The following is a 27,432-nucleotide window of genomic DNA, read 5'->3' as shown; positions in this document are numbered from 1 at the left end:
GCTACTTCAGCATGCAACAGTCCCACTCTCACCAATTCCACCACTGTCTCTCAGATTCACCTTTCCCTTCTTGTTCAACTCTACAGATTTTCTTACAGCTGTTTCTCATAAAGTGACAATTTGTTCTGGAGTCTGAGCCACCTTTTTTTTGGCTCTTTGTACCACCAGCATCTGGACCTCTAAGGAGAGGGGAGAAGAGAGTGACAGGCAGAACAGGGACATGGCATGTCATCGTAGTTCCAAAATGCTGTGTCAGCAAGCAGCCCTGTTTGACTAAGTGTAGCTGCTCCTATTAGCTCGACTTGGAACATGGATTTTAAGCAACTGAGAACATGTAGAGGGGTTTTCAGTGTTAAGGATCTAAGCCTCCCTTCCAAACTAATCCTACAGGGCTAGACCGTGCAGCAACCTTTCACAAACCTTGGAGATGCAGCAGTTGAAAGGTTTAAGTCACTGTCATAATAGCTTTTATGGCTTGGGACACTTGACTGTACTCTGCTTCTGCTATTTCCCTTCTCTCCCAGATGCAGCAAGCTGCTTTCATGTCACTATTTGAAAACACTTCCTCAAATTCCTGCTGCAGCATCCCACAGCAGTTCTACTTGCTGTTGCTTCTGCTGCATTTATTGTTAACACTTCCTTTTTTTTTCCTTTCCACTCATTCAGGTTTTGTATTGACTCGGAAAATAGAATCGGTAGTAATGGAGTAGAGGAAATTAAAAGTCATCCGTTTTTTGAAGGAGTGGACTGGGGGCATATCAGGTGTGTATATAAATATACACATGCACACATTTACATACTTCATAGAGAGAATAAAAACCACTGAAGCAAGCATTTCATGCACTATGGTGTCAAGGACAATCATTTCCAGTTTATCTTTTATTTTGAAAGGTAGCTGCTGGCAGTAGGTAGATGACAGAAGATTTTCAGGTCTCACTGATGTTCATAGATCTGATAGTTTAACTGTCTTGAGATGCCTCAGGTTGCCCCGGAGTGCCCAAGAAAGTAAGTCGTGGTCAAGTGGCCATGTGTGCTCTGCTATCAGTAGAGACCACTACTTCTGCTAGGATAGGCTCTGCAGCTACTGCTACAATGGACTTTTTTGTAACAGGAGCACAGGAGAAGCAAATTCTCTTCCAAAAAGGAAGAGAAGTAGATGGAGGGAAAGTATGTTAAGAGGAGGGGCAGCAATTAGAAGGAAAACACAGGGGCATATCTCTACTGCAAACACAACACCCATGTGTACAGATGGCTGGGCAGAGGCACTGACTCATCTCCGTTGCAGCCTCTGGCCAAATTCTGCAGAGCCAGGGCTGGGTGAAGGGTCTGGTCAAGGTAGCCAAACCAGCTCCAGCTTGAGCTTGTGTCTGCAGGTGCTGAGCTATCTGTGTGCTAACACCTTTAGAGCAGACTTTGGTCTGTCCACAGATACTTCGAGTTGAGATGATGGTTACTGTTCAGTGCCTTTTAAGGTAGGCTGCTGGTTCAGTGGCAGTGCAGTTTTCTACATGCAAATCCATCCTGTGGGCATGTGATTGTCCAGCTCTTATTTCCTCCAGTGCAGAAAAGCTTCCTCACCTCTGGGCGTGGGAGGCATTAATAAGCAACAAGAGCAGTAACGTTCATGCCGTGTTTGGCAACTCTGCAACATAGCTTCCCCGTTCCACCCAGAAGGGGATTTAATTGCAATAATTATAGCTGTAATAAACTATGCAGGTGTAAGTTAATGACTTTCCCACAGTGCCATATTCCAGTGTGGAGGCTTTTGTGGGATAAATTCCTTAAGCAACTTTGAATGTCACCTTTAAAATTTCCTGAAGGGCTCCCAAATTGTTGAGCTGCTTGGGTCAGGGCAACCCCAGGCAATGCAGGAGGTTTGGAAAAGAGTGGCTGGAGAGCTGCCAAGCAGGGCAAGAGGGTGTTGGTTGGCAGCTGTCTGGGTATGAGCCAACAGCACGTTCAGGTGGCCAAGAAAGCCAAAGGTGTCCTGCCCTGTGTTAAAAACAGTTTAGCAAGCAGAACTGAGTACAGTCCTCCTGTACCCCTTGAGTACTGGATCTGGTTTTGGGGCCCTCACTACAAGGAAGAGATTGAGGTGCTGGGGGCAGGTCCCAAGAAGGACAATTAAGCTGGCAAAGGATCTGGAGAACAAGGATGGTGAGGAGCAGCTGAAGGAACTTGGAGTTGTTTAGTCTGGAGAAAGAGGCTGAGGGGAGACTACCTCTCCACACACCTACCTGAAAGGAGGTTGAAGTGAGGTGGGTGTTGGTCTCTTCTCTCTAGTAACAAGTGATAGGATGAGATTAAATGGCCTTAAGTTGCAGCAGGTTTAGATTGGATATTAGAAGCAGCTTCTTGACAGAAAGGGTTCTCAAGCTCTGAAACAGGCTCCCCAGGAAGGTGGTTGAATCCCCATCCCTGGAAGTGCTTGAAAGAGGCAGAGGTGTGGTGCTGAGGGTCCTGGTTTGGCTTGGCAGAGTTTGATACTGGTTGGACTGGATGATCTTAAAGGTCTTTTGCATCCAAAGAAAAATCTGTGATTCTCTTCTGTGATTCTGCAGCAGAACCATGTCAGAGCCAACCAGTTTGGGATGAGAGATATTGGTGACCAAGTGCCAAAAAAGGAATAACAGGTGAAAGGTATTTGGCTGCAGGCTGATGAGCACTGGAGTTGTAAAGCTGATGGTTCCAAATGCAAGCAGAATCCTGCTGGGCAGGGTAGGCTGGGTTTGCAAAGCAAAGGCAACCACAGTGAGTTTTGGTGACAGCCATAGCAGTAGCTCCATGGCAGATAAGTGTGGGATGCTGTTTCAGTTCATGGGGAAATTGTTTGCTGGTGCTAGATAGGAAACCAGCAAATCTCCCAATGATGTCAACAAGCACAGAATCCTTGAGGCTGGAAAAGAGCTCTGAGATCCAGTCCAACCTATAACCTAACACCAGGAGATCAGCTAAGCCATGCCACCAAGTGCCATGTCCAATCTTTTCTCAAAGACCTCCAGGGATGGTGACTCCACCTACCTGGGCAATCCATTCCAGTGCCTATCACCTTTTCAATGAGAAAGTGTTTTCTAACACCCAACCTAAACCTCCCTTGTCACAGCTTCAGGCCATGCCCTCTTGTCCTTTCACTGGTTGCCTGGGAGAAGAGCCTGACTCCCCCCCTGACTACAGTTTCCCTTCAGGTAGCTGTAGAGAGGCAAACCAGGCAAGTCAGATGCATCTCTGATGGACTCAGTGGATCTTCTGTGTTTTAAAGGGAGGTTTTAACTGTGAAAAGCTAAATTAAGCCAAAGTGGAGGTTAATGTCAGCATTGGTAGCTGTGACTGCTCTGACATTTCTGTCTGTCTGCAGGGAAAGACCAGCTGCAATCCCTATAGAAATCAAAAGCATCGATGACACTTCAAACTTCGATGAGTTTCCCGAATCGGATATTTTACAGCCAGGTGAGGCTCCTGTGTACAGTTGGAATTTACAGCTGGTGGCATGCCACACTACTTCACAGATGCTTTTTTTGTCGTTGGTTAGATATGTCTTTCTGATATCATATAGCCAAGGTAATACACAGCCTTGATCTAGAGACCTTCTAGTGTCATAGAATCGTTTTGGTTAGAAAAGATTTTTCAGATGATCAAATTCAACCATTCTCAACTCTACCAACTCTGGTGTTAATACTGATGTAAACCTATAATGTCTTCTAGTTTCTTAAAAGAAACAACAACCCCATGGATCAGGGTAGGCTGGGGAGTGACCTGTTGGAAGGCAGTGAAGGGGAAAAGGATCTGGGGGTCCTAGTGGATGGGAGGTTGAGCACGAGCCAGCAGTGTGCTCTGGTGGCCAGGAGAGCCGATGCCATTCTGGGGTATATTGGAAGGGCTGTGGTTAGTACATTGAGAAGGGTTCTCCTGCCCCTCTACACTACCCTGCTTAGGCCACATCTGGAGTACTGTGTCCAGTTCTGGGCTCCCTAGTTCAAGAGGGACATAGAACTGCTGAGAGAGACCAGTGCAGAGCTACAAAGATAAGGTAATGGAACATCTCTTACAAGGAAAGCCTGAGGGAGCTGGGGCTGTGCGGCCTGGGGGAGACTGAGAAGTGACCTTACCAATGTTTATAAAGATGTAAAGGGTGAGTGCAAGGAGCATGGAGCCAAGCTCTGCTGGGTGATGCTCAGTGACAGGACAAGAGGCAATGGGTGGGAGTTGAGGCATAGGAAGCTTCATATGAACCTGAGGAGGAATTTTTTTCCCTCTGAGTGTGACAGAGCCCTGGAACAGGCTGCCCAGGGGGGTTGTGGAGTCTCCCTCTCTGGAGGTATTCAAAACCTGCCTGGATGTGTTCCTCTGTGATCTGCTCTAGGTGATCCTGCTCTGGCAGGGGGGTTGCACTGGATGAGCTTTTGCAGTCTCTTCCAGTCCCTGACATTCTGTGATTGTCATGTTGAGTTGAAACATTCTGCGTTCCAGTTTGTATCCATTGCTCCTTCTCCTAATGCTGCTGACCTCCACTTGGCACCCACCCCCCAGATATTTGTACACATTGATCAGATCTCCTCTCAGTTTTCTCTTCTCCAGACTAAACAGCCCCAGGGCTCTCAGTCTCTCTGTTCCACTTCAGATGTATGCTGAAATGATAACTCTTTATAGACCTTTGCCAGGAGGATATCTTCAGGGAGCTTCTGCTCCTTGAAATAAGGGGAATAATCATAGAATGCTAGAATCAGCCACAAAGATCATCTAGTTCCAACCCCACTGACATGGGCAGGGACACCCCACCCCAGATCAGGCTGGCCACAGCCCCATGCAGCCTGACCTTAAACACCTCCAGGGATGGGGTTTCAACCACCTCCCTGGGCAGCCCATTCCAGGCTCTCACCACTCTCATGCTGAAGAACTTCCTCACATCCAGTCTGAATAAGGGAAATGAGAGCTCAGTGCATAGATGTGGTCTGTGACAAGTCCCTCTGAGAAGCAGCACTAGTTCTAACTGTGTTTTTCCTTCTGTTTCTGAATCCCAGTGCCAAACACAACAGAACCTGACTACAAATCCAAAGACTGGGTTTTCCTCAATTACACCTACAAGAGGTTCGAAGGGCTGACGCAGCGCGGCTCCATCCCTTCTTACATGAAAGCTGGGAAGTTGTGAGGCAAGGGACACGAACCCACGGGAGAAAGACAAATACAAACCTCAGGTAGCTGCATCACCAGACCTGCTTGGTGTTCCTTATCACTTCATTGACTCTGGTGCACATCAGTTTCACAAGGAAATTCTACAGGCTTAGGATTTCTGAGACTACTACAGGAATGAGTTGGCAGTGCCAGCTGGCTTCTTTTTGTTGTTGTTGTCTTTTGTTTTTTCTTTTTTATATTTGACTATTTTTGTTAACTTTATTATACCAAGGTACTGGAATAAAAGGAGTGTACACCTCTGGAACTGCACTGCCTACGCGTGTATAACAGTTAATGATGCCTCTCTGTACTGTAAAGCATCTGGTCCACCCCGGGGTAAAACCATGACTGTTTTATGCAGCATTGTTCTTGCACTGCTTACCTGGTGAGTTATTTAAAAACAAACCCAGGAACCATCCATCAAACAAAACAAAACTGCAAACTCCCAAAGCATTGCCCACATTTGCAGAAGTCTGAGCGTTTGCCTGAGGGTGTTCCAGCTGTAGTCTGCAGATAACCCCTGACAACACTGAGTTATTTTTAATAGCAATGTCCTGTGGGCCTACTTGTACTCTGCTTGCTGTTTCTTCTCTCCACTGGAGAGCCTTACCATGATCATCCCTTCTCCCCTTCTGTTTTCCACCCTGTGTGCTGGTGAGACACTCCCCATGATCTCTCTGGTGATATTTCTGCTTCAAGTGCTACTTGGCTGGATGTTACTGTTGGAAAGGATGATGTCTGCTAGCAGCTCCACAAATCAAAAGGAATCTGAAGAGAATTGTTGAAGATTTTTAACAAAAAGGAAACTTATAGTAAGGAAACTTCCTGATACCAAGTCCTGAAGAGATGTTAGTTCCCAAGACTGCATTCCTGGTTCTGCTGTTAGATGATCTTTTTGCTCCCAGTAATTCAAGCAGCATTTTCTCTGTGCAAAGCATGTTCTAGAAAAGTGATCCAATTGCTGCTTTTTCATTGTCTCCTAAAGAACCTGCAAGCAGGAGGGAACCTGCTCTGGCCTTTTTTATTTCCAGCATAACCATAGCAGTCCCTGCTAAACTAGAGGTCTGGAGTCCTCCACTAGACTCAGGCTCTCCTGTGGGTGCCAGCTTCTAGTATCTCTATCTAACATGGACCATGGGATTATTGAGTTTACAGGCACCGTGACCAGCTAGGACTGAACTGGGCTTTTCTCCCCAGTCTGCACAATGGCAACAAACTGACAGCAGAGCCAGGTCACCTTTCTCCTAGGGCAGGGAAACCAAAGCAGAAATCCCTCCATGTATCCTCCATGCTCTTTTCCGTCTCAGCCCAGCAGTGGTTTGGGACTCTGCTGCACTCCATGAACAGTTTGCAGTTACCTGGTTGCTGGCAAATTGATCTGTATCTTTTGCCTGTCCTAGTGTGTTTTTTGCAGTACTTTTAACCTATCACAATAGAGACTTTTTTAATTGAAAACATGGCATAAAAGAGACCTACAGTGATGAAGAATTCCCCAGTAACTGAAAAAGCAGAGTCTTGGAAGTGACTATAACACCATTATAGGAATACTTGGGTTTAGCAGCTTGGGATCAGCTATCCAGAATTCTTTATATGCTTTAAAAACACACTGGAGTGTTCAGCTACTGCCTAAAAGACCAGCAGGGTTTCTGTGCGTCAGCGGCTCACTGATGTGCATGTTGTCATCCCTGACCCAGTAACTACCAGGCTCCTTAAGGGCTTCAGTGATGTCATTCCAAGCATCTAACATGTGTTACTTATGCTGCACTTCTATAAGGAATTGTAGTCTTCAGCAGCCAGTGCCTCAGGGCCCATCCAGCTTATACAATGTTCTAGCAGAAGAAAATGGCCATGCTAAAATTGTGCTTGAATGCTGGGCTTCAGTAGGAACAGCTCATTGATCTCCCAGTTCTCCTTTGCAGATCTTGCAGTAATTATCATCTCTTTACTGCTGGTGAGCAAGATCCCTCAAAGTCTACAGTGTTGCTCTTGACATTGTCATCATAGTGAAGCTCAACCTGTATCTATCCAAAGACTGTCCAAAAGCAATCATCACTTCAATCCACCTTTACACTCTCAGACTTCATTCTGCCAGTGCCCTATAGCAGCTTCTGAAGCTTCTCAGGAAAGGAAGTTCTTTTGTTTCCAAGGCATTCAATCCAGTCAACCAAGGCAGAGGAATTTGGGCAGGAAATAGCTCAGATGCAAACCTGGCCTCTAAAGATGCTGCTATGCATAAGAGAATTATTACTTTTGATTCCCAATCTCATTCGTGGGGCACTCTGTGGTGGAATTCCTGTAGACACCACATGGCAAAAAGCCACAGAAATCCTGTTTGTGTCATATTAAAACAAAATCTTTGCTCAGCCTTGCTGAGTTTGACAGAAACTACAAATGCTCAGTAATGCTGGATTATTTTTCTGTTTTCCTGTGGGATTTGGAGAGGGAGAGATGAATACACACTTAAAACTGTCTGTTCATCTGTACATCACACTCAGTGGTTTACAAACCTGGGTCAAAACCAGCACAAAAGCCAACGTTCATGTAGGAGTGCAGGTGATTAATCATACGAGTGCTCACATAGGAGTTACATCCACAGGGAAGCAGCCTGCAGCCTATTTAGCATCAACTCCTGTATTGTCCTAGTGGATTTCTTTTATTTTTTTAAGTAGAGCATTGTTTTACTTAGCAAGTCAAGTTTAAACAAAAAAAAACTAACTACTGCTTTTAAAAGGGTAGGAGAGTTGGGTTTGGTTTGGTTTTTGAAGGTGAAGCTGTGACAGTGTGATGGATTAAAGAGGACAGCAGGTTCATCTACACTGGCTGTTGAAAAATGGATGTTTCAGTGTATCTTGTTTGGTTTTGTCTTAGTCCCTTGGATAGTTTTGTGTTTTCCTTTTTGGTGACATTTGTCACTGTGCCATCTCTTTGTTTCTTACTGTTGGAGTACCAAAGATCCTGAAATGGCTTGATGATTGCAACCATGGGAACCTTTATTACCTTGTGTTAACATGTGGCGTTGTGGATGCAAATTGTTATCAAGGTTTGCTGGGGAGTTACCTATTCCAGCAGGGAAAACTTGAGTGCATCAAGGGCAGTGGTGATCCTGAGTCCAAATTTGATGTGAACACCCTAAATCTTGTGTGCATCAAGGGCAGTGGTGACCCTGAGTCCAAATTTGATGTTAACACCCTAAAGCTTGTGTGCATCAAGGGCAGTGGTGATCTTGAATCTAAATTCAGTCTGAACCTCTAAAACTTCAGCGCATCAAGCGCAGTGGTGATCCTGAATCCAAATTTGATCTGAACACCCTGAAACTTGATCACATCAAGAGCAGTGGTGATCTCGAATGCAAATCTGATCTGAACACCCCTAAACTTGACTGCATCAAGGGCAGTGGTGATCCTGACTCCAAACTCAATCTGAACACCCTAAGACTGGGGAGGAAGCTTGGACTGGTAACCACAGATGAGCTTTTGCACTTTTGTTCTATCTCCAAGCAGCGTGAATGAGTGGCCTTAGGTATAGGACATCAACAAAGGTTGTTGCGTGTGCAAAAGGAGTTTAAAAACTTGCCAGCATTCAGAAATCAAATCTTGTTGATACTGCATTTGCACTGTTAACTTTGCCTTGCTGGAGAGTTATATATAAGTGTTATTTTTGTAGGTCAATTGTTAAATACCTGAGCTGCTGGATACAGTATGGAGTGAGAGCATCTGTCATGGGTGGATTCGCCTAAGTGCAAAGGGGCTTGGCCAGAGCTCTCCACACTACTCAGATAAATAGGCATAAGCAGTTCCAAGGGTGTTGGGTTGGCTCCTTGTAAAAAGGTGACTTTCCTCCTCTGCAACAGCAAGGAGGGAGCAGTGCAGTTCTGCCTGGTTGTACTCAAACCCTGAAGTGCTCTCGCTTTTCCAGTAACACGAGCAATTACAAGCACTGCAACATACTGTACCTTGTCATTTTAACACTGATATGTTCCAGCAGCTTGTTCTTGGAGTCAAAATGGCAACTGCTATATACATATATATATATTTTTTTTTTCCTCCCTTGACTGTTTCATTAGTTGTGGTTGGGAAAGTTACATAGAAGCATTATAAAAATTTATATGAGGCTTTTTACAGCACTTGAAAATAAAAGTAGCATTCTTTTTGTAAAGTGCCTGGAGTTGTTTTTTTTTCACATCACTGGACTGGATTTGTTCAGCTCCTGGGACAGGAGACATCAAAGGCATTGGAGACACTATTTTGTGTTTTCTTCTCTTGGATTCCAAGGACAATGGAAAACCTGCATGTCACCACTCTCAATCAGAAGGCAGGCACAACAATAAATTGCCAACTACAGGCTCAGGAAGCTTCTTTTAAATGGGTATAGCTTTTCACAAGAAACTTCCTTCTCACAAACCATAATTTATTCAAGAAAGGCTTCCCTGGGCAGCTGTGTGCCTTGATTCAACGTAGAAACAGCTAGAGAAACCCTGAGCCAGCAGTGTGCCCCCATGGCCAAGGAGGCAAGTGGTATTCTGGGGTGCATTAAGAAGAGTGTGGCCAGATCTCTGCAGGTTGAGGGAGGTTCTCCTCCCCCTCCAATTTGCTTTGACAAGGCCTCGTCTGGAATACTGTGTCCAGTTCTAAGTTCAAAGAAATGCAAGGAACTACTCAAAAGACACTAGCAGAGAGCCATTAAGGTGATCTGGGGCCTGAACATCTACCTGAGGAGAAAGGGCTGAGAGACCTGGGGCTGTTGGCCTGCAGAAGATGAGAATGAGGAGGGCATTCACTAATGCTGACTGGTATCTAAAGGTTAAGTGTCAGGAGATTGGAGTCAGACTCAACTCAGCGGTGTCCAGTGCCAGGACAAGGGGTAACGAACACAAGCTGAAACACAGGTCTCATGTCCGCTGAGTACTTGAGGACTTGGATGGGTTTCTCAGAGAGGTTGTGGAGTCTCCATCTCTGGAGGCAGTCTGAACTAGCCTGGACCTGTTCCTGTGTGAATTACTTTGGGTGATCCTACTCTAATAAGGTGGTTGGACTACATGAACCTGCAGAGGGTCCTTCAACCCCTACCATTTTGTGACAGCAACTACACTTTGGACAACAAACAGCAACCCTGTGGAGAGTGACCTGGGAGTGCTGGCAGATAACAACCTGTCCATGGGACAGCAATGTGTGCTTGTGGCCAAGAGGGCCAATGGCATTCTGGGCAGATTGAGGGACATTCTCCTCTGCTCTGGTGAGACCTCCTCTTGAGTACTGTGTTTAGTTTTGGGCTCCCCAGTTTAAGAGGAATCAGGGATCTGCTGGAGAGAGTCCAGCAGAGGGTTACAAGGATGATTAGGGTACAGGAACAGTGCCTGATGAGGAGAAGCTAAGGGACCTGGGGCTTTTTAGTCTGGAGAGGAGAAAAGTGAGAGGGAATCTAATAAATGTTTATAAATCTCTGAGGGCTGGGGGTCAGGAGCTGGGGGACAGGCTCTGCTCACTGCACCCTGGGAGAGGATAAGGAGCAATGGATGGAAGCTGCAGCACAGGAGGTTCCACCTCAACACAAGGAGGAACTTCTTTACTGTAAGGGTCCCAGAGCACTGGCACAGGCTGCCCAGAGAGGTTGTGGAGTCTCCTTCTCTGGAGCCTTTCCAGGCCTGTCTGGATGTGTTCCTGTGTGACCTGAGCTAGGTTGTATGGTCCTACTGTGACATAGGAATTGGACTCAATGATCTCTTTGGGTCACTTCCAACCCCTGACATCCTGTGAGTCTGTGAACAGAAGGTCTTTTCTGACATTCCTTCTGTGGAAAGAAGAGTATCCAAACCCATCTATCTTGCTGCTGGGAATGATGATGGCAGTGCTGTAGTAGGCAAAGAAAACACTGCAGTTCAAGAAGTGCTTAAGGCACTTCTTTAAGGTGATTGTATTTATTCTTGTAACTGTTAAATATCACAGAGGTTACAGAAGGTCTATCCCATAGCATGAATTTCAAAAACGAAAGCAGTTCGAAATGAAAGTTTGAAAAGTGGCTGCCAGCAGAGGGCTATTCTGCCTAGAAGTCACTGCCTGAAGGATCTGACATGTGTTAACTATGGGGACAGCTGAAGGGAGAGTCAGTGTATGTGTAATACAACGAACTTAACTCCCTCTCATCACTAATGGTACACTTCATTGCACAGGAACAGTCCTGCAGTCAGTGTGAGGGGAAATGAATCTTTACATGAGGGGCTAGAGTTCATCTCGCTGCCTCCCACTCCTCCCACCACCTCTCTCCAGGTTATTTGATAGCAGAGAGGTTGCTTTTCCCTGGAAACGGGGTATGTTGGCTCGAACCTTCTGATGTTGAGGAGAGAAATTAACCCAGGTTTCTCACTTCCCAATCAAGCCAGAGCTCTTCTAGGAACAGTTTGGTTTTCATTTGAACTGACCCTCGATGCCACATCTTGTTTCCAAACCAACTGCTTTCATCTGTTTCTACTGAGCTGCCATCTGCTGCTTAGGCTCTCTTCTAGGAATACACCCTCTCTGTATGTGCTGTCCCTGGGCAGCCCACCTCCAGTTGGTAGCTGTTCTTTCCTCTCAAGGTGTCTCTGCCCATCCTCTCACCTCCAAGTATAAATTCTGCCCTTGCCTCTACGTTTCCTGCCCAGAAAACTAAATGCTATTGAGAGGGCAGATTCTCTCTGTGAAGAACCTTCTAACATCCAGCCTAGACCTGCCCTGGCACAACTTGAGACTGTGCCCCCTTGTTCTGTTGCTGGTTGCCTGGGAGAAGAGACCAACCCCACCTGGCTACAGCCTCTCTTCAGATAGTTGCAGACAGCAATGAAATCACCCCCGAGCCTCCTCTTCTCCAGGCTAAACAACTCCAGCTCCCTCAGCTTCTCCCCTATACTTAGAGGCCTGCTGAGTGACTTCAGTTTACTGCCATTTTCAATGGAGAAAAGTTATTTAGGTCACTGTAAACCTTAGGAAGATTTATAAATCCTTCAGAGCAACTGAAGGAGCTGGGGCTGTGTAGTTTGAAAAAGAGCAGGGTGAGAGGAGACCTCATGGCTGTCTACAGCTACCTGAAAGGATGCTGTGGAGAGGCTGCTGCTGGTCTCTTCTCACAGAGTAAGAGGGAATGGCCTGAAACTGCTACACCACTGTGTAGGTTCAGACTGAACATGAGAAAGATTTTTTTTCACAGACAGAGTGGTCAGGAATTGCTATGAGTTGCCCAGAAAGGTGCTTGAGCCACCGACCCTGGATGTGCTTAAAAGCAGTGTGGCTGTGGTGCTGGTGGATGTGGTTTAGAGTGCACCTTGTAGAACAGGGTTAACGGTTGGACTTGGTGATCTTGAGGGTCTTTTCCAACCTGAATGTTTCTGTGATTCTGTGCAAGTACCTTTATCTGTGAAGCAATACAAGTGAATAATAACATGTATTGACTCAGTGTTCCTTCAGGGCTTCAGTCACCATCAGCTTCTGAGTGTGGTCTGCATGGCCCCAGCACATACACAAAGACATTCACATCCCCTTCAGGATGGTACCTCAGGGACGTGCTGCCTGGATGCTCTTCATGTGCTGTGTAACACCTAAGACAAGCTACACTGGATGGCATGAATCACTTACAGAAAAGACGCAACGATAGAGAAACCTTTCTCTAAGTGTTTAGTCTTAGGCTGTTATTTAACTGTTCTGAGGCTTGATTGTTTGGAGTTTTTACCCCTTTAGCACGTTGTTGTATAAGTTGTTTGGAGACAAACAGGCTACCCATTGCTTGCATAAAGTGTTTCTGTTCTCTATTTTATAGCTGAGAGCTACTCAAGAGAAACTGATCACCTAAACATGGGGCAAAAATATCAAGTGTGGCCTAGTTGAGATCAGTGCCTTACATAAACTGGGATCCTACTCTGGCAAGACTCAAGGCTAGCTATATTCCACAAATATCAGCATCTGTAGGATATAAAATGTAGGAAATGCTCACTGAAGATACCAATCCTCACCTTTGAATAGGAAGCAAGTACAATAAACTCTGCCTAAAATCTGTGTTGATGACCTGGTAGCACATTATCAGCACTCTCTTACTGCCCAGATGTGACATTGACTGTGGGTGAGAAACAAGCAGAAATTTTAAGAGACTGATTTTGTGACCTAGACATAGCCTCAAGTGCCAAAAATGTCCTCAGTGAATTGCAAGTAATTCTGCTGTTGCACTAAACCCAGATTCAATACAGTGTGAGTAAGGTGCATCACCTCTGTCACCAGTGGGTCAGGTTGAGTGTTTTTTAACCTATCTCATTCTGCATGTCCTCACTCAACGCTACCAAATGGATAGAGCTTGTACTCAAGAGCTGTTCAATTGTTCAGTTTGTTAAAAGTGAGCATTTGAATCTTTCACTCCTTGAACTTTAGAACAAGGCCATCTTCAAATTTCTATGGTTACCGAGTCTCTGAAGTGTTTGCAGACAATCTGGTGACTCACTTTGCTCAAATCTCCTCAACATTTGAGTGTCCACTGATGATGCAAACCTGGAGGTGTGAGCTCCTATCTTCAAAACCAGGGCTCTACCAGAGCTTACCTGGCAAGGGAATCAAGAGCCATGGACCCACTCAGACAAGGGGCAATGGAGTGGAAGTTGGGGCATAGGAGGTTCCATGTGAACCTGAGGAAGATCTTTTTCCCTGTGAGGGTGACAGAGCACTGAACAGGCTACCCAGGGAGGTTGTGGAGTCTCCCTCTCTGAAGATACTCAAAACCTGCCTGGACACATTCCTCTGGGACCTGCTCTAGGTGATACTGCTCCGGCAGGGGGCTGGACCAGATATTTTAAGATCGCTTCCAGCCCCTGACATTCTATGATTCCACATGCTCAGACTAAATCTTAGTCTTAGCTACGTGCAAGAGCCTAAGCTACCACTTCCCACACAGATGGGAGTGCTTCCAAGTGGAATGGGAAACATGTTAGAAGCTTCGGAGTGTAAAAGGTAGCATGAATGGAGTTCAGGACTGCATCTGAGTAATCCATCTCAAGACTGCAACTTGGAGTTTAGGCAAGCAAATTCTGCCTGTATGTCAGACAGCCATGAAGGAAAAACTTCCTTGGTTTTGAAGGGTTCTTCCCAGCTCTGCCACTGACCAGGCAAGCTGCTGATCTCCCACCACATCACATTGAGTTCAGAGGTGTTCAAATGGGTTTGACTTGTGTCACTTGACAGGGAGTTACTTTCCCAGGTTCTAAGAACCACAGAATTACAGCATCATGTAAGTTGGAAAAAAGGTCCTTAAGGCCAGCAAGTCCAACCATTAACTTAGTGCTCCCAAGTCCACCACGAGATCATGTCCCCAAGTGCCACACCTGCATGTCTTTTAAATACAGAATTACAGAATAAGAAGGGCTGGAAAGGATCTCTGTAGATCATCTAGTCCAACCTCTTGCTAAAGCAAGTTTGCCTGGATCAGGTTGCACATGTCCAGGTGAAAGTCTCCTGAGAAGGAAACTCCACAACCCCTCTCTGGGCAGCCTGCTCCAGTGTTTGGCAACCCTTTCAGTGAAGAATTTTTTCCTAATATCCAGCCTATACCTCCCCTGGTGCATCCTGAGGCCATTTCCTCTTGTCCTAACACTTGTTACTTGGAAGAAGAGACTGACCCCTACCTCACTACAAACTCCATTCAAGCAGCTGTAGAGTGCTTTGAAAATTAAAATAAAGACAACACTGAACTGCTGCTTTCAGTATCTTAAGGGTACAAGAAAGCTGGGGAGGGACTTTTTAGGCTGTCAGGGAGTGATAGGACTGGGGGGAATGGAACAAAGCTAGAAATGGGTAGATTCAGACTAGATGTTAGGAAGAAGTTCTTCACCACAAGGGTGGTGAGACCTTGCAATGGGTTGCCCAAGGAGGTGGTGAAAGCCTCATCCCTGGAGGTGTTTAAAGCCAGGCTGGATGAGGCTCCAGACAGCCTGATCCAGTGTGAGGTGTCCCTGCCCATGGCAGTGGGGGTTGGAACTAGATGATCCTCGTGGTCCCTTCCAACTCTGACTGGTTCTATGATTCTATGGGATGACTGAAGCAAAGATTTGATGAGAGTTCTATTCCAAGGTGTTAGTTTTCCCATGATAAAATGTTAACTTTCCTACACACATTAAAAAAATAGAGAAACAGCAATTTTGCACTTAGGAGGTTTTCTGTGGAAGTATATCAAGCGATAGTAAGAATCTTCAGCAGGACTTTTTTTTTTAAGGGAGTCATCTGTCATCAGCCTCTTGCTGTTTTCTAAACCATCATCACCAGCAGGCTTACCACCAGCAGTGAGATGCTTAAAAACATTACTACAAGAGTCTCTCGACACTGTTTCCACAGCCCCAGCCTCATTGTTCACTTGCATGTGACTACTCTTTTGAACACAAGAGCCGTACGGAAAACTACCTCTTGAGCAATTTATTTCTGCAAGTGCAATTTTCCAACCCATAGGTTCAGCTTAACCCTTTGCATGCCTGCTGCCTCCTTTGATCTGGACAGAACCTATAGGTTCAGCTTAACCCTTTGCATGCCTGCTGCCTCCTTTGATCTGGACAGAACCTATAGGTTCAGCTTAACCCTTTGCATGCCTGCTGCTTCCTTTGATCTGGACAGAACCTATAGGTTCAGCTTAACCCTTTGCATGCCTGCTGCTTCCTTTGATCTGGACAGAACCTATAGGTTCAGCTTAACCCTTGGCATGCCTGCTGCTTCCTTTGATCTGGCCAGAACCCATAGATTCAGCTTAACTCTTTGCATGCCTTTGACCCACACAGCTAACTGCTACCCATGTACATGTACTTCCCCCTAGGCACAGTGCAGTCAGTGAAAACACTTATTTACATATCTTTATTTTCATTAAAAATACATGGCTCTTTCTGGTGTATTTAGTCCCACTTTAAGCAAAAGATCTTCTTCATCTTCTTCTCTTTATCTGAAGAGAAATTTCACCACACCTCAAGATCTGCAAATACAACCACTTGTCTGCAGGTCAAAGACATACATTTTAACAGCTTGGATGTTAACCAGTAGAACAGATGATGAAAGAACACAACCTGTGCTGTAAAGTATCACACCTACTTTTGTTAGTTCCAAAGGACCCCCATTACTAGTAACACACAGACACTCTGAAAGCCCACTGAACAGAACACCTGCAAAAGCAGCATTCTTTGCATGCCACCCATCACCTAGACCCAGTCTTACTGGGAGGTGAAACCAGCCACACTGGACATGTAAGTTTCCTCACACCAGGTTTTACAAGCAGAAACAGGCACCATGCAGAGTGTGTGCAGACCTGCACCTACACCTCCCCTGGGAAAGCTTGAGGCCATTTTCTCTCTTCCTGTCACTGTTTCCTAGGGAGAGACCAACCAGCCCCTGGCTCCAAACTCCTTTCAGGGAGTTGTGGATACTAAGAAGGCCTCCCCTCAGCCTCCTTTTCTTCAGCTGATCAGTTTGATGCCCCCAGACAGTAGCTGGCATCTCAGGGCCCAGAAGCTCCTTTGTTAGCTTGGAGAACTCGGCCCTTCGCTAATCAAGAATTGACCAGCAGTAGGCACTTGACAAAGGTCTGAATCATAGAATCAGAATGGTTTAGGCTGGAAGGGACCTCAAAGCTCATCCAGTTCTAGCCCCCTGCCATAGGCAGGGACACCTCCCACTAGAACAGGTCGCTCAAGGCCTGATCCAATCTGGCCTTGAACACCTCCAGGGAGGGAGCAGCCACAGCCTCCCTGGGCAACCTGTGCCAGTGTCTCACCACCCTCACTGCAAGCACCTCACTGGTGCTGAGTCCCTCACTCTAACCCTGCTTGTCAACTACAGAGCTGCCCAGAGAGGTTATGGAGTCTGCTTCTCTGGAGGCTTTCCAAACCCACCCACATGCGCTTGTGTGCAAACTATCCCAGGAGATGCTGTTTTGGCAGGGGGGGTGGACTCGATGAGCTCTGTAGGTCCCTTCCAACCTCTACGGTTCGTTCTGATTCTGCGGTACTGCCGCTTCAGGCCAGGCTGCTGCGGGCCTTGTCTAACTGCCACGACTCCTCTGGCGGGTCACAAGGCTCTCCATAAGGGCTGTAGGGGTACCACCACCCGACACCCACTTCCCCCTTCCAGCCGCCCTCCGCTTGAGGACGCAGGGGGCTCGCCCTGAGGGGCAGCTGCGCGGGAAGCGCCGCAACCGGCGCGCAGGGAGCCGCCACCGCGCGCTGCAAACGTCGCGAGAAGTGCGGTGCCCGGGCGGGGCGCGGGCGGCGCTGCTGAGGCGGAGCCAGAGTGTGCCGGGGAGGGTGGGCTGGCGGGCGGCCCTGGGCCCTCCTCCGGTCCCGGCGGGTCGGGCTGTTTTTCCTCACCTTATTTCACCTCCTGCATGCCGCCGGTGCCGGGGGCGCTGTGGAGCGGAGCTCGAGCCGCCCGCCATGGCCGAGGCAGGAGCGGGGAGTGCCGAGGGGGTCGAAGAGGAGCGGCAGGCCACTGAAGGTGAGGGCGGAGGAGGGGAGCAGCCCCGCGATGGTGCGGCTGCGGGTGGTGCGTTTTTACTGTGTGTGTGGGACGGTCACGGCTACGGATGGGGCCGAGGGGGGGAAATCTGTTTTGCCTCTCTGTCTGTCAGGCTCCGTGAAGTGGGACGAGCCAGCCCTGCGGTGAGTGTTGTTAGCAAGTCGGTGCGGAACCGGAGGTGTCTGTCTCCCAGCCGTGCGCGGGGTGCAGCCTTTCTGCGAGGGCATTGCACTCCGGTCCTGTTCGCAGCAGCGCTCTGTGGTGGTGGGTTCGGCGTTGTGGGGTTTTTCTGTTGTTTTCAGTTGAAGCTGTCGTCTGCACATACGCAGACCCAGAGTGTGACCTGGCCGCGCTGCTAACTCCTTGCTTCCGTTGGAAACTCAGTAGAGGTCCACGGGGGGATGCAGCGGCTTGAGACTGTGCACTTCCACCGAAATCCCTGGCTCCCTAGGTCCCTCTCTGCTTCTCTTTATCGCTGCTAAAGATGTGCCATGGCTTTAGTTTTGGTGTTTGTTGGTTTAGGTTTTTTTGGTGTGTCGTTTCTTTGGTGATTGCTTTTTTTCAGTGGGGTTTGTTTGGGGGTTTTCGTGGTGTTGGCTTTTGGGTTGGGTTTTTTTTTTTTTGGTTGGGTTTTTTTTAACCGAGTATGTAGTTTATAGCTTCTGACACACATTGAGCCATCAGTGTGTTCCTAGTATTACAGACCCACAGAGTGGCAAGGGTTGGAAGGGACCTCTAAAGATGGTCTGGTCAAGCCCCCTGCTAGAGCAGGCTCCCCTGTATAGTAGTGTGACTGTTTTGGATGCAAACGTCGTTTAGTGTTTAGGTGTAGTGATTTTAGCTGCTCTTTTGTGTGTGTGTGTGCGTGCGAGCTCACGCTCTTCTGGTGACCAAGGCTTGATGTTCCTTCCTTGTTCTTAATCAGTAGTTTCTGGGATTAAAGCAAGGTTAGTTTTAAACCAGCCGCAGCTCCTTGTGCTCCTCCTGCTTTTAAAGCGAGTGTGTTGCTTCCCCTCTCCAAGGGGAATGAGGTTTTTTGCTAGGGGGGTTTGAAAAATAGAAGTGAGCAAATCTCTCCTAAGACTTCATTGCAGATCTGTTTAGCACTATTCTTAAAGGTATTGGGTTTTAAACGTCTGGTGGCTCATATGTGCTCTAACCTATATGAGGATCCTAGTTGTCTGGGATAATTATTTTGGGGTTTCTTTTTAACCTCTGCTATTTTTGTAGCAGGTAATCCAGTGTTTGAAAACAAAGTGAGTGTTTTGGTGCTGGTTTGGGGTTGGGGATTTTTTTGGCAGTCTTTTAAATTGTGCCTAAATCAAGGATTTGTTGTTTCTGTGTCATGCAGATATTGTAAGGAGAGGGAAATGTCAAAATAAAGCAAGCCTCAAATATATAGCTGTTTACCATGGATTTAGGAAAGCAATGAACTGTAGGTGTTCATGTTTTATTGTGGAAGAACCCCCGCTGCCTAGGTTTATTTTGTTACCCATGTTTATACCTGTTCTAATGGATTTTGAAGAATCAAGGGGGGTTCTATTTTATTTTTTTTAAATGTCTTTATTTTATGGACTAGATCCACATTAAGGTTACCTGCTTAGGATTGTTTTTCTTCAGGTGAGTGTACATGGTATTGTTGGTACCTCTGCACATTGTGAATGCCAAACTGTAAACTGGACAGTTCACTTCAACTCAGAATCAAATTAACTGTAAAACTGTCCAAAATAATTTGATGCATCGTCGTGGGATGTGAATCATAGTCAGTGCTCTGTTCAAAATTCTCTGTTTTGACTGCAGGGCTGACTGAAGTCATGAAGGTTTTGCAGGTGACTTGATGGGAATCAGCCTTTTACAATAGTAAGAGTCAAAAACATTGAAGAAAACAGTGACCTTCCATTCCTTACCCTAGCATATGATTGGAGAGGGGCTTTGTTGGTTCTGTGTGTTCTTTGTTTTCCTAGTAATCAACTTCAGTATACAAGATACTTGATACCTATCAGTGATCTGGTGTGAGCCTGAAAATGACTGCAGAGGCAGGCTGGCCTTTCAGGGGCTTGTGTAGCACCTTTTCATTAGCTAGTTACAGTCATACTTTGTAATGCAATAATAGTTTGATCAGATATTTGGTGTTGGAAACATGTTAAGTAATTATTGTGTTAGTTAATTGCTAAGTTGTGATTCTTGACTACCTTGAATGGGGAAATTAAGTGAACATAGAGACAGAAAGTAGTTGGTTGTCTGTGTTTAATGCCTACAGCTTGGCATACTGTAATTTTACATTTCATCATTTTATGATCTAAAATCAAATCCAATGTTCTTAAGCTCTTACAGTTTATAAGAGCTTACTGTTTGTATAGTGCTGTTCTTGAGATTATTAATTACTGAAATCTTCATATCTTGGTCCTGCATTATGCTTTCTTACAAAAGTGGTATAAAAATCCTGGTTTAGACAGTACATCTGTAATGTTTTCACTAACTCAAGAACTGTTGGAGTCATCTTTCAATGACATACTGTGGACTATGATCTGGATACCAGACTGCTGTAGTTGGTCTGAAGATGCTTTTCCTGGCCTATTTTTAAAGCTCTAAAATAGTAAATTAAAAGACTATTTAATAGATAACTCACCTCTGTTTAGAAAATAGAGTTCTTTGTTGTACAGATCTTCACAGAACCTGTAAAGTGATGCATGTCAGAGCACCAACAGTTTTCTACCAAATACAGTACTGTATGCATGCAGGATATAGAGCCACAGAATCAAAGAATTAATCAGGTTGGAAAAGACCTTTGAGATCATTAAGTCCAACCTATCAATTCCAACACCATCTAATCAACTAAACCATGGCACCAAGTGCCACATCCAGTCTCTTAATAAACACTTCCAGGGACGATGACTCCACCACCTTCCCAGGCAGCCCATTCCAATACCAGTCACTCATTCTGTGAAGAACTTCCTCCTAACATCTAGACTGAACCAGCTCTGGCAGAGCTTGAGGATGTGTCCTCTTGTTCTGTCACTGGTTGCCTGGGAAAAGAGACCAACCCCTCTACAACCCTCCTTCAGGTAGTTGTAGAGAGCAGTAAGGTCTCCTCTGAGTCTCCTCTGCTGCAGGCTGCACACCCCCAGCTCCCTCAGCCTCTCCTCACAGGGCTGTGCTCCAGGCCCCTCCCCAGCCTTGCTGCCCTTCTCTGCACACGTTCAAACACCTCCACATATTTCTTAAACTGAGGGTCCCAGAACTGGACACGGCACTCAAGGTGTGGCCTGAGCAGTGCTGAGTACAGGGGCAGAAAAATTTCCCTGGTCCTCTGGCCACACTGTTCCTGATCCAGGCCAGGATGCCATTGGCCTTCTTGGCTGCCTGGGCACACTGCTGGCTCATGTTCAGCTACTATCTACCAGCACCCGCAGGTCCCTCTCTGCCTGGCTGCTCTCCAGCCACTCTGTCCCCAGCCTGTAGCACTGCATGGGGTTGTTGTGGCCAAAGTGCAGAACTCCTGGCTTTGGACTGTGCCCATCTATCCAGCCTGTCCAAGTCTCTCTGCTGAGCCCTCCTACCCTTTAACAAGTTGACACTTGCTCCCCACTTGATGTCATCTGCAAACTTAGTGATGCTGGACTCAATCCCCTCATCCAGATCATCAGTGAAGATATTAAGCAGGACTGGGCCCCACACTGATCCCTGGGGCACACCACTAGTGACAGCTGGATGTGGCACCGTTCACCACCATTCTGGGCTCTGCCATCCAGCCAGTTCTTGACCCGGCACAGAGTGCCCCTGTCCAAGCCACGAGCTGCCAGCTTGGCCAGGAGTTTGCTATGGCAGACAGTGTCAGAGGCCTGTAGACTACATCCACAGCTTTCCCCACACCCACCTAAGAGGTCACCTGGTTGTAAAAGGAGATCAGGTTGGTCAAGCAGGACCTGCCCCTGCTAAATCCATGCTGGCTGAGTCTGATCCCTTGACCGTCCTGTGGGCGCTGTGTGATTGCACTCAGATGATCTGTTCCTTGCCTGGCACTGAGGTCAGGCTGACAGGTCTGTAATTTCCTGGGTGCTCTTTCTGACCCTTCTTGTGGATGGGCATCACACTGGCCAACTTTCAGTCATCTGGGACCTCTCCAGTGAGGCATGACTGTTGATAAATGATGGCGAGTGGCTTGGTGAGCTCCTCAGACAGCTCCCTCCTCACCCTAGGATGGATCTCATCTGGTCCCATAGACTTATGAGGATCCAGGTGTCTTGGCAGGTCTCTAACTGCTTCCTCCTGGATTACAGGGTGGCTGTTCTGTTCCCTGACCCCACTTTCCAGCTCAGGAGTGCATTTGTCCTGAAGACAACCTGTCTTATTATTGAAAATTGAAGCTAAGAAGGTGTTGAGTACCTCTGCCTTTTCCTCATCTTCAGTTACTATATTCCCCTCCATGTCCAATAAAGAGTGGACGTTGTCCCTGCCTCTCTTTTTGCCACTAATATAGTTATAAAAATATTTTTATGCTTCACAGAAGTGGCCAGTTTGAGTTATAGCTCAGCTTTTGTCTCATTTTTTTCCTGCATGATCTAGCAACATCCTTAAACATTTCCTGAGTTACCTCTTCTTCTTTCCCAAGGTGCTACACCCTTTTTTCCCTTATAATTCCTTCAAAAGGTCCTTGCCCACCCAGACCATTTGCCTTCCCTCTTCTTCATCATTGGCCAAGAAGACCAGTGGAGTCCTGGGGTGCATTAGGAGGATTGTGGCCAGCAGATTGAGGGAGGTTCAGTTTTGGGCTCCTCAGTTCAGGAGGGACAGGGGTATACTCAAAAGAGTCAAGGAGGGCTACGAAGATGATGAAGGAGCTGGAGCAGTGCTCTGTGAGGAGAGGCTGAGGGACCTGGGGCTTTTTTGGTCTGGTGAAGAGAAGGCGCTTAGAGGGGATCTAACCAATGTTTATAAATGAGGGCTGAGGGTCAAGAGGGAGGGGACAAACTCTTCTCAGTTGTGCCCTGAGATAGGACAAGGGGTAATGGATATAAACTACAGTACAGCAAGTTCCACTTCAACAGGAGGAAGAACTTCTCAACGGTAAGGGTGACAGAGCACTGGCACAGGCTGCCCAGAGAGGTTGTGGAGTCTCCTTCTCTGGAGACTCTCAAGACCTGTTTGGATGCATTCCTGTGCAACCTGTGCTAGATTCTCTGGTCCTCTGCTCTGGCAGAGGGGTTGGACTGGAAGATCTCCAGAGGTCACTTCCAACCCCTAACATCCTGTGGTGCTGTGATCTTTCAGCACATCGGGACAGCCTGTTCCTGCACCTGCAAGACTTCTTTCTTGCAGTAAGTCCTGTCTTCCTGGAGCCCTTTGTTAGAGATAGAGTTTTCCCATTCTCTAATGAAAATCTGACACAAGGAATCCCATTTACATGACAGTGATTTGAAGTTGACTCTGCAGCTTTTCTATGTGTGCTACATGTGTGGGTATAGATATCTGTAATTGATGAGGCAATTGGGGGCATGTTACCCAAAATAAAATTAGCATATCAGTTGTGACTAAACTTAAGAATCCAACTTGATGTCTTGAGTAGTGGCTCAGCTTACAGAATTTAGGTTGCTTAGACTTGTGTGTGTGTATGTCTGTCTGTTTCTTTCTGTGACTGTACTCTTAAGGACTTTAGATGGAGACCCTGAAATCAAGCAAGTACTTAGAGGCTGGGTGCACATTAGCAGTAGCATTGCTTTGAATTGAATTCCATCATCCCCACTGACTGCTCATTGGTTTGGTTTGTGGAACAGTTGTGGTATGAATAAACTGGGCTTGTTTAGGATGAACCTAAACTACAGTTTTACTGCAGCAATGTTAGTGCTATTCTGGCCTGCATCAGGAACAGTGTGGCCAGTAGGATGAGGGAGGTTATTCTTCCCCTGTACTCAGCACTGGTCAGGCCACACCTTGAGTACTGTGTCCAGTTCTGGGCTCCTCAATTCAAGAGAGATGTTGAGGTGCTGGGATGTGTCCAGAGAAGGGCAACAAGGCTGGTGAAGGGCCTGGAACACAAACCCTATGAGGAGAGGCTGAGGGAGCTGGGGGTGTTTAGCCTGGAGAAGAGGAGGCTCAGGGGTGACCTCATTGCTGTCTACAACTACCTGAAGGGAGGTTGTAGCCAGGTGGAGGTTGGCCTCTTCTCCCAGACAACCAGCAACAGAACGAGGGGACACAGTCTCAAGTTGTGCCAGGGGAGGTCTAGGCTGGATGTTAGGAGGAAGTGCTCCCTAGAAAGTGTGATTGGCATTGGAATGGGCTGCCCAGGGAGGTGGTGGAGTCACTGTCCCTGGAGGTGTTCAAGAAAAGCCTGTCTGAGGCACTTAGTGCCATGGTCTAGGTGACTGGCTAGGGCTGGGTGCTAAGTTGGACTGGATGATCTTGGAGGTCTCTTCCAACCTGGTTGATTCTATGATTCTCAGCTTTGTCCATGTCCTGTGTGGCTGGGTCTCTGCTTTCCTTCCAGAGAGGACCTGCATTTCACCCATTCTTCCTTTTGTCACTGATGTACATAATTTTGTTTCTGTTACCCTTGGTGTCCCTGGCCAGATGTAATTCTGTGTGGGCCTTACCTTTCCTAACCTGATCCCTGGCTTCTTGAACAACTTCTTTGTTTTCCTTACAGGTTACTTGTTCATTTCCCCCCTTTTTGCAATTTGCAGTGTCCCAGAGTTCCCTGTTCATCCCTGCAGGCTTCCTGACATTCTTGCCCACCACCTTCTTTGTCAGGATGCATTGCTCCTGGGCTTGAAGGAGGTGATCCTTGAATGTCCAGCTTTCTTGGGCCCCCTCTCCCTTCCAGGGCTTTATCCCATAGTACCCTACAGATCAGATTCTTGAGGAACTTAGAATCTGCTTTCCTGAAGTTCATGCCAGTGAGCTTGGTGTTTTGCATCACTTATAGAGAGCATCTTGGGGTTTCATATTGCCATTCTACCCCTGAGAGCCAAGTTGGTCTACCTGAATGCAATTCTTCACCTATGCTTGAAAAGCAAAGCCAGAATAGATCTGAGTGTATACTGCAAATGACATATCTGCATTTAGAGAAAGAAATATATCTCAGAAAAAATAAATTTAAAATGAAGCAAAATCGTTGACAGAAATTGTCCTAAGGGTCATGATTTCAACCATTTCATGGTCACTACAGCCAAGGTTGCTTTGAGCATCGCATCACGTGGCCCACCAGCTGCGCCTTGCTGGGGAGAGCAAGGTCCAACATAGCACCTTTCCTCATTGGCTCCTCTGCCACTTGCAGGAGGAAATAATTTTCAGTGCATTCCAGGAACCTTCTGAATGGCTGATATCTCACTGTGTAAAGGCAGCCAGAGTCCTTTGGTTCTTAGAAAGGTTGTGACAATCTTAACACGTTGTTGACTTCAGCAGTTGCAGAGCCACACGTGTCCCCAGCTCTGCTGCGTGCATTTATTCGTGGGCTGTGAAGAATGGCACAGAATCACAGAAATATTCAGGTTGGAAAAGCACCTCAGGATTACCAAACCCATTAACCCTACTTTACAAGGTTCACCCTAAACCATATCCCCAAGCACCACATCCAAATTACTTTTAAGCACATCCAGGGTCAGTAGCTCCACCACCACCCTGGACAGCTCATTCTAATGCCTGACTACTCTGTGGAAAAAAATGCTTTCCTACTCTCATATAGGTGTGCTTATTAACTATCTGACTTGTATTTCTCTGCTGAGTTTTGGAGTCAATCTCTTGTTTGATTTAGCTTTGATTCTGATGTTTTTGTACTAAAGCAATTATGCTGGTTTGAGGTTATTTGGAATATTTTAATGAGAGAAATTAAATCATGGGTTGTGGAAAAAAAATAATGATGAGGTCTGTATCATTCATTAGTTTGCTGAAAGAGATAAAAAGCCAAAATGTCAACAATTTGCCCCACTTTGTTCTGGGATACTGCTTCTATTCACTTCCTCTTAGAATCATAGAATCAACCAGCTTGGAAGAGACATTCCAATACCAATCACTCTCTCTGTCAACAACTTCCTCCTAATACCCAGCCTATACCTCCTCTGGCACAACTTGAGACTGTGTCCTCTTCTGTCACTGGCTGCCTGGCAGAAGAGACCAACCCCCACCTGGCTACAGCCTTCTTCAGGTAGTTGTATACAGCAATGAGGTCTGCCCTGAGCCTCCTCTTCTCCAGGCTGCACACCCCCAGCTCCCTCAGTCTCTCCTCACAGGGCTATATTCCAGGCCCTTTACCAGCTTTGTTGCCCTTCCTTGGACATGTTCCAGTATCTCAACATCTCTCTTAAATTGAGGAGCCCAGAACTGGCACTTTTAGATATCTACAAAGTAGACACGGCACTTTGGGATGTGGTTTAGCGGCCATGGTGATGTTGACTTGATGATTGGACTTGATAACCTTAAATGTCTTCTCTAGATTCTGTGATTCTAAGACATCCCAAGTCTAAGCCAGCTACTTCAGTCCTTGTATAATTACTGAGTACAGGTAGGCACTCTTCAACTATATTTCATCTAACCAACTAGCAGTCTATTTTAGATTGTTATGAATCACACCAGAAATGTTGCATTTTGTCCAGCCAACTGCAAGAATGTATTTTAGTTTGAGATGTATCGCCCTAGAAAAGTCTTCTTCCCTCCAAGAGGGACTGGAGTGGCTAGCCCAGATGTGGACATCTTTATTTCTGAAGATGTGTGTGATCTGGTGTAGGTGACCCTGCTCTGGATGATCTAGAGGCCCATTCCAGCCTGATTCTGTGATTCGTTCATACAAATCTTATCTTTTTTCCAGCTGATGATACGTGGCCATAAGACTCTTCTAACAGGTTTTGTTTGTTTAGGAACTGAAAACCTTAAAGCTTTTGGTGGAGAAAACCACTCAGGAATGTGGTTTTGGCAAAAACAGTAATGGCAAAAACAGTCTCCCAAGCCTTGTTTCTTAATGCCCTGATTTGCCCCAAACCTTTGGTAAATAGGCATGGGGTTGATTTTGTGTGTTTTTACTTCATATGCCACTCCTAATTAATAGTTCCATGTAGCTCATTTGCAGTTGTTCACTTCCTTGCCACCCCCCCTTGGGGATTCTAAATTATTTTTTGTTTGTTTTTCCTTGTAGAAAAACACAGGAGAGGTTGTATCTCAGTAGGGTATGGTCTTGTATGTTGATGTGATGAGAGCTGTATATATTGAGAACCATTCCTTAAATACTTTCTTTTTCTGATTATGAAATGTAGTGAAGTGTTGAAATAATCTCTTATTTCTGGTGCACTTCCTGGGAATGAGCTATTTTTCTTATGGTGTAATGTTTGGATGGATGACCTTTGCTTTTTCATAGGCAGAATGGTTACAGTGGGATGGATTATTTTTTTTTTCGGTGTTACTTCATCTGTCCTGATATACTTTGTGTGGTTTTAAAATGTGTAAAATTTTTATAGTCATAGAAGACACTACAAGGATCATCTAGTTCCAACCTCTCCTGCCATGGGCAAGGACACTCTACCCTAGAGCAGGCTGGCCAGAGCCTCATCCAGCCTGGCTTTAAACACCTCCAGGGATGAGGCATCAACCACCTCCCTGAGCAACCCATTCCAGGCTCTCACCACTCTCATGGTGAAGAACTTCCTCCTCATGTCCAGTCTGAATCTCCCCACCTCCAGCTTTGCTCTGTTCCCCATAGTCCTGTCACTCCCTGATAGCCTAAAAAGTCCCTCCCCAGCTTTTTTGTAGGCCCCCTTCAGATACTGGAAGGCTCCAATAA

The 27,432-nt window shown here is 46.4% G+C and overlaps 2 protein-coding genes across 3 annotated transcripts in view; both read left to right on the top strand.

Annotated features, from left to right (window-relative positions):
- STK38L (serine/threonine kinase 38 like) overlaps positions 1-9,324 on the top strand; it is a 49,762-nt gene extending 40,438 nt beyond the window's left edge. The window contains exons 12-14 of the mRNA XM_064166067.1: positions 667-762; positions 3,356-3,447; positions 5,019-9,324. Coding sequence (XP_064022137.1) covers positions 667-762; positions 3,356-3,447; positions 5,019-5,146 — 316 coding nt within the window. The 3' untranslated portion in view covers positions 5,147-9,324. The remainder of the gene's footprint in view (positions 1-666; positions 763-3,355; positions 3,448-5,018) is intronic.
- Positions 9,325-17,355: 8,031 nt separating this feature from the next.
- Positions 17,356-27,432, top strand: part of BMAL2 (basic helix-loop-helix ARNT like 2) — a 41,908-nt gene continuing 31,831 nt past the window's right edge. Inside the window, exon 1 of one of the 2 annotated variants that reach the window (XM_064165799.1) lies at positions 17,356-17,642. In XM_064165799.1, coding sequence (XP_064021869.1) covers positions 17,582-17,642 — 61 coding nt within the window. In that variant the 5' untranslated portion in view covers positions 17,356-17,581. The remainder of the gene's footprint in view (positions 17,643-27,432) is intronic. The other variant, XM_064165798.1, reaches the window with a different exon arrangement.

This window comes from Pogoniulus pusillus, chromosome 27, assembly GCF_015220805.1.
Source record: "Pogoniulus pusillus isolate bPogPus1 chromosome 27, bPogPus1.pri, whole genome shotgun sequence".
NCBI lineage: Eukaryota > Metazoa > Chordata > Aves > Piciformes > Lybiidae > Pogoniulus > Pogoniulus pusillus.
This window is presented reverse-complemented; position numbering and strand designations above follow the sequence as displayed.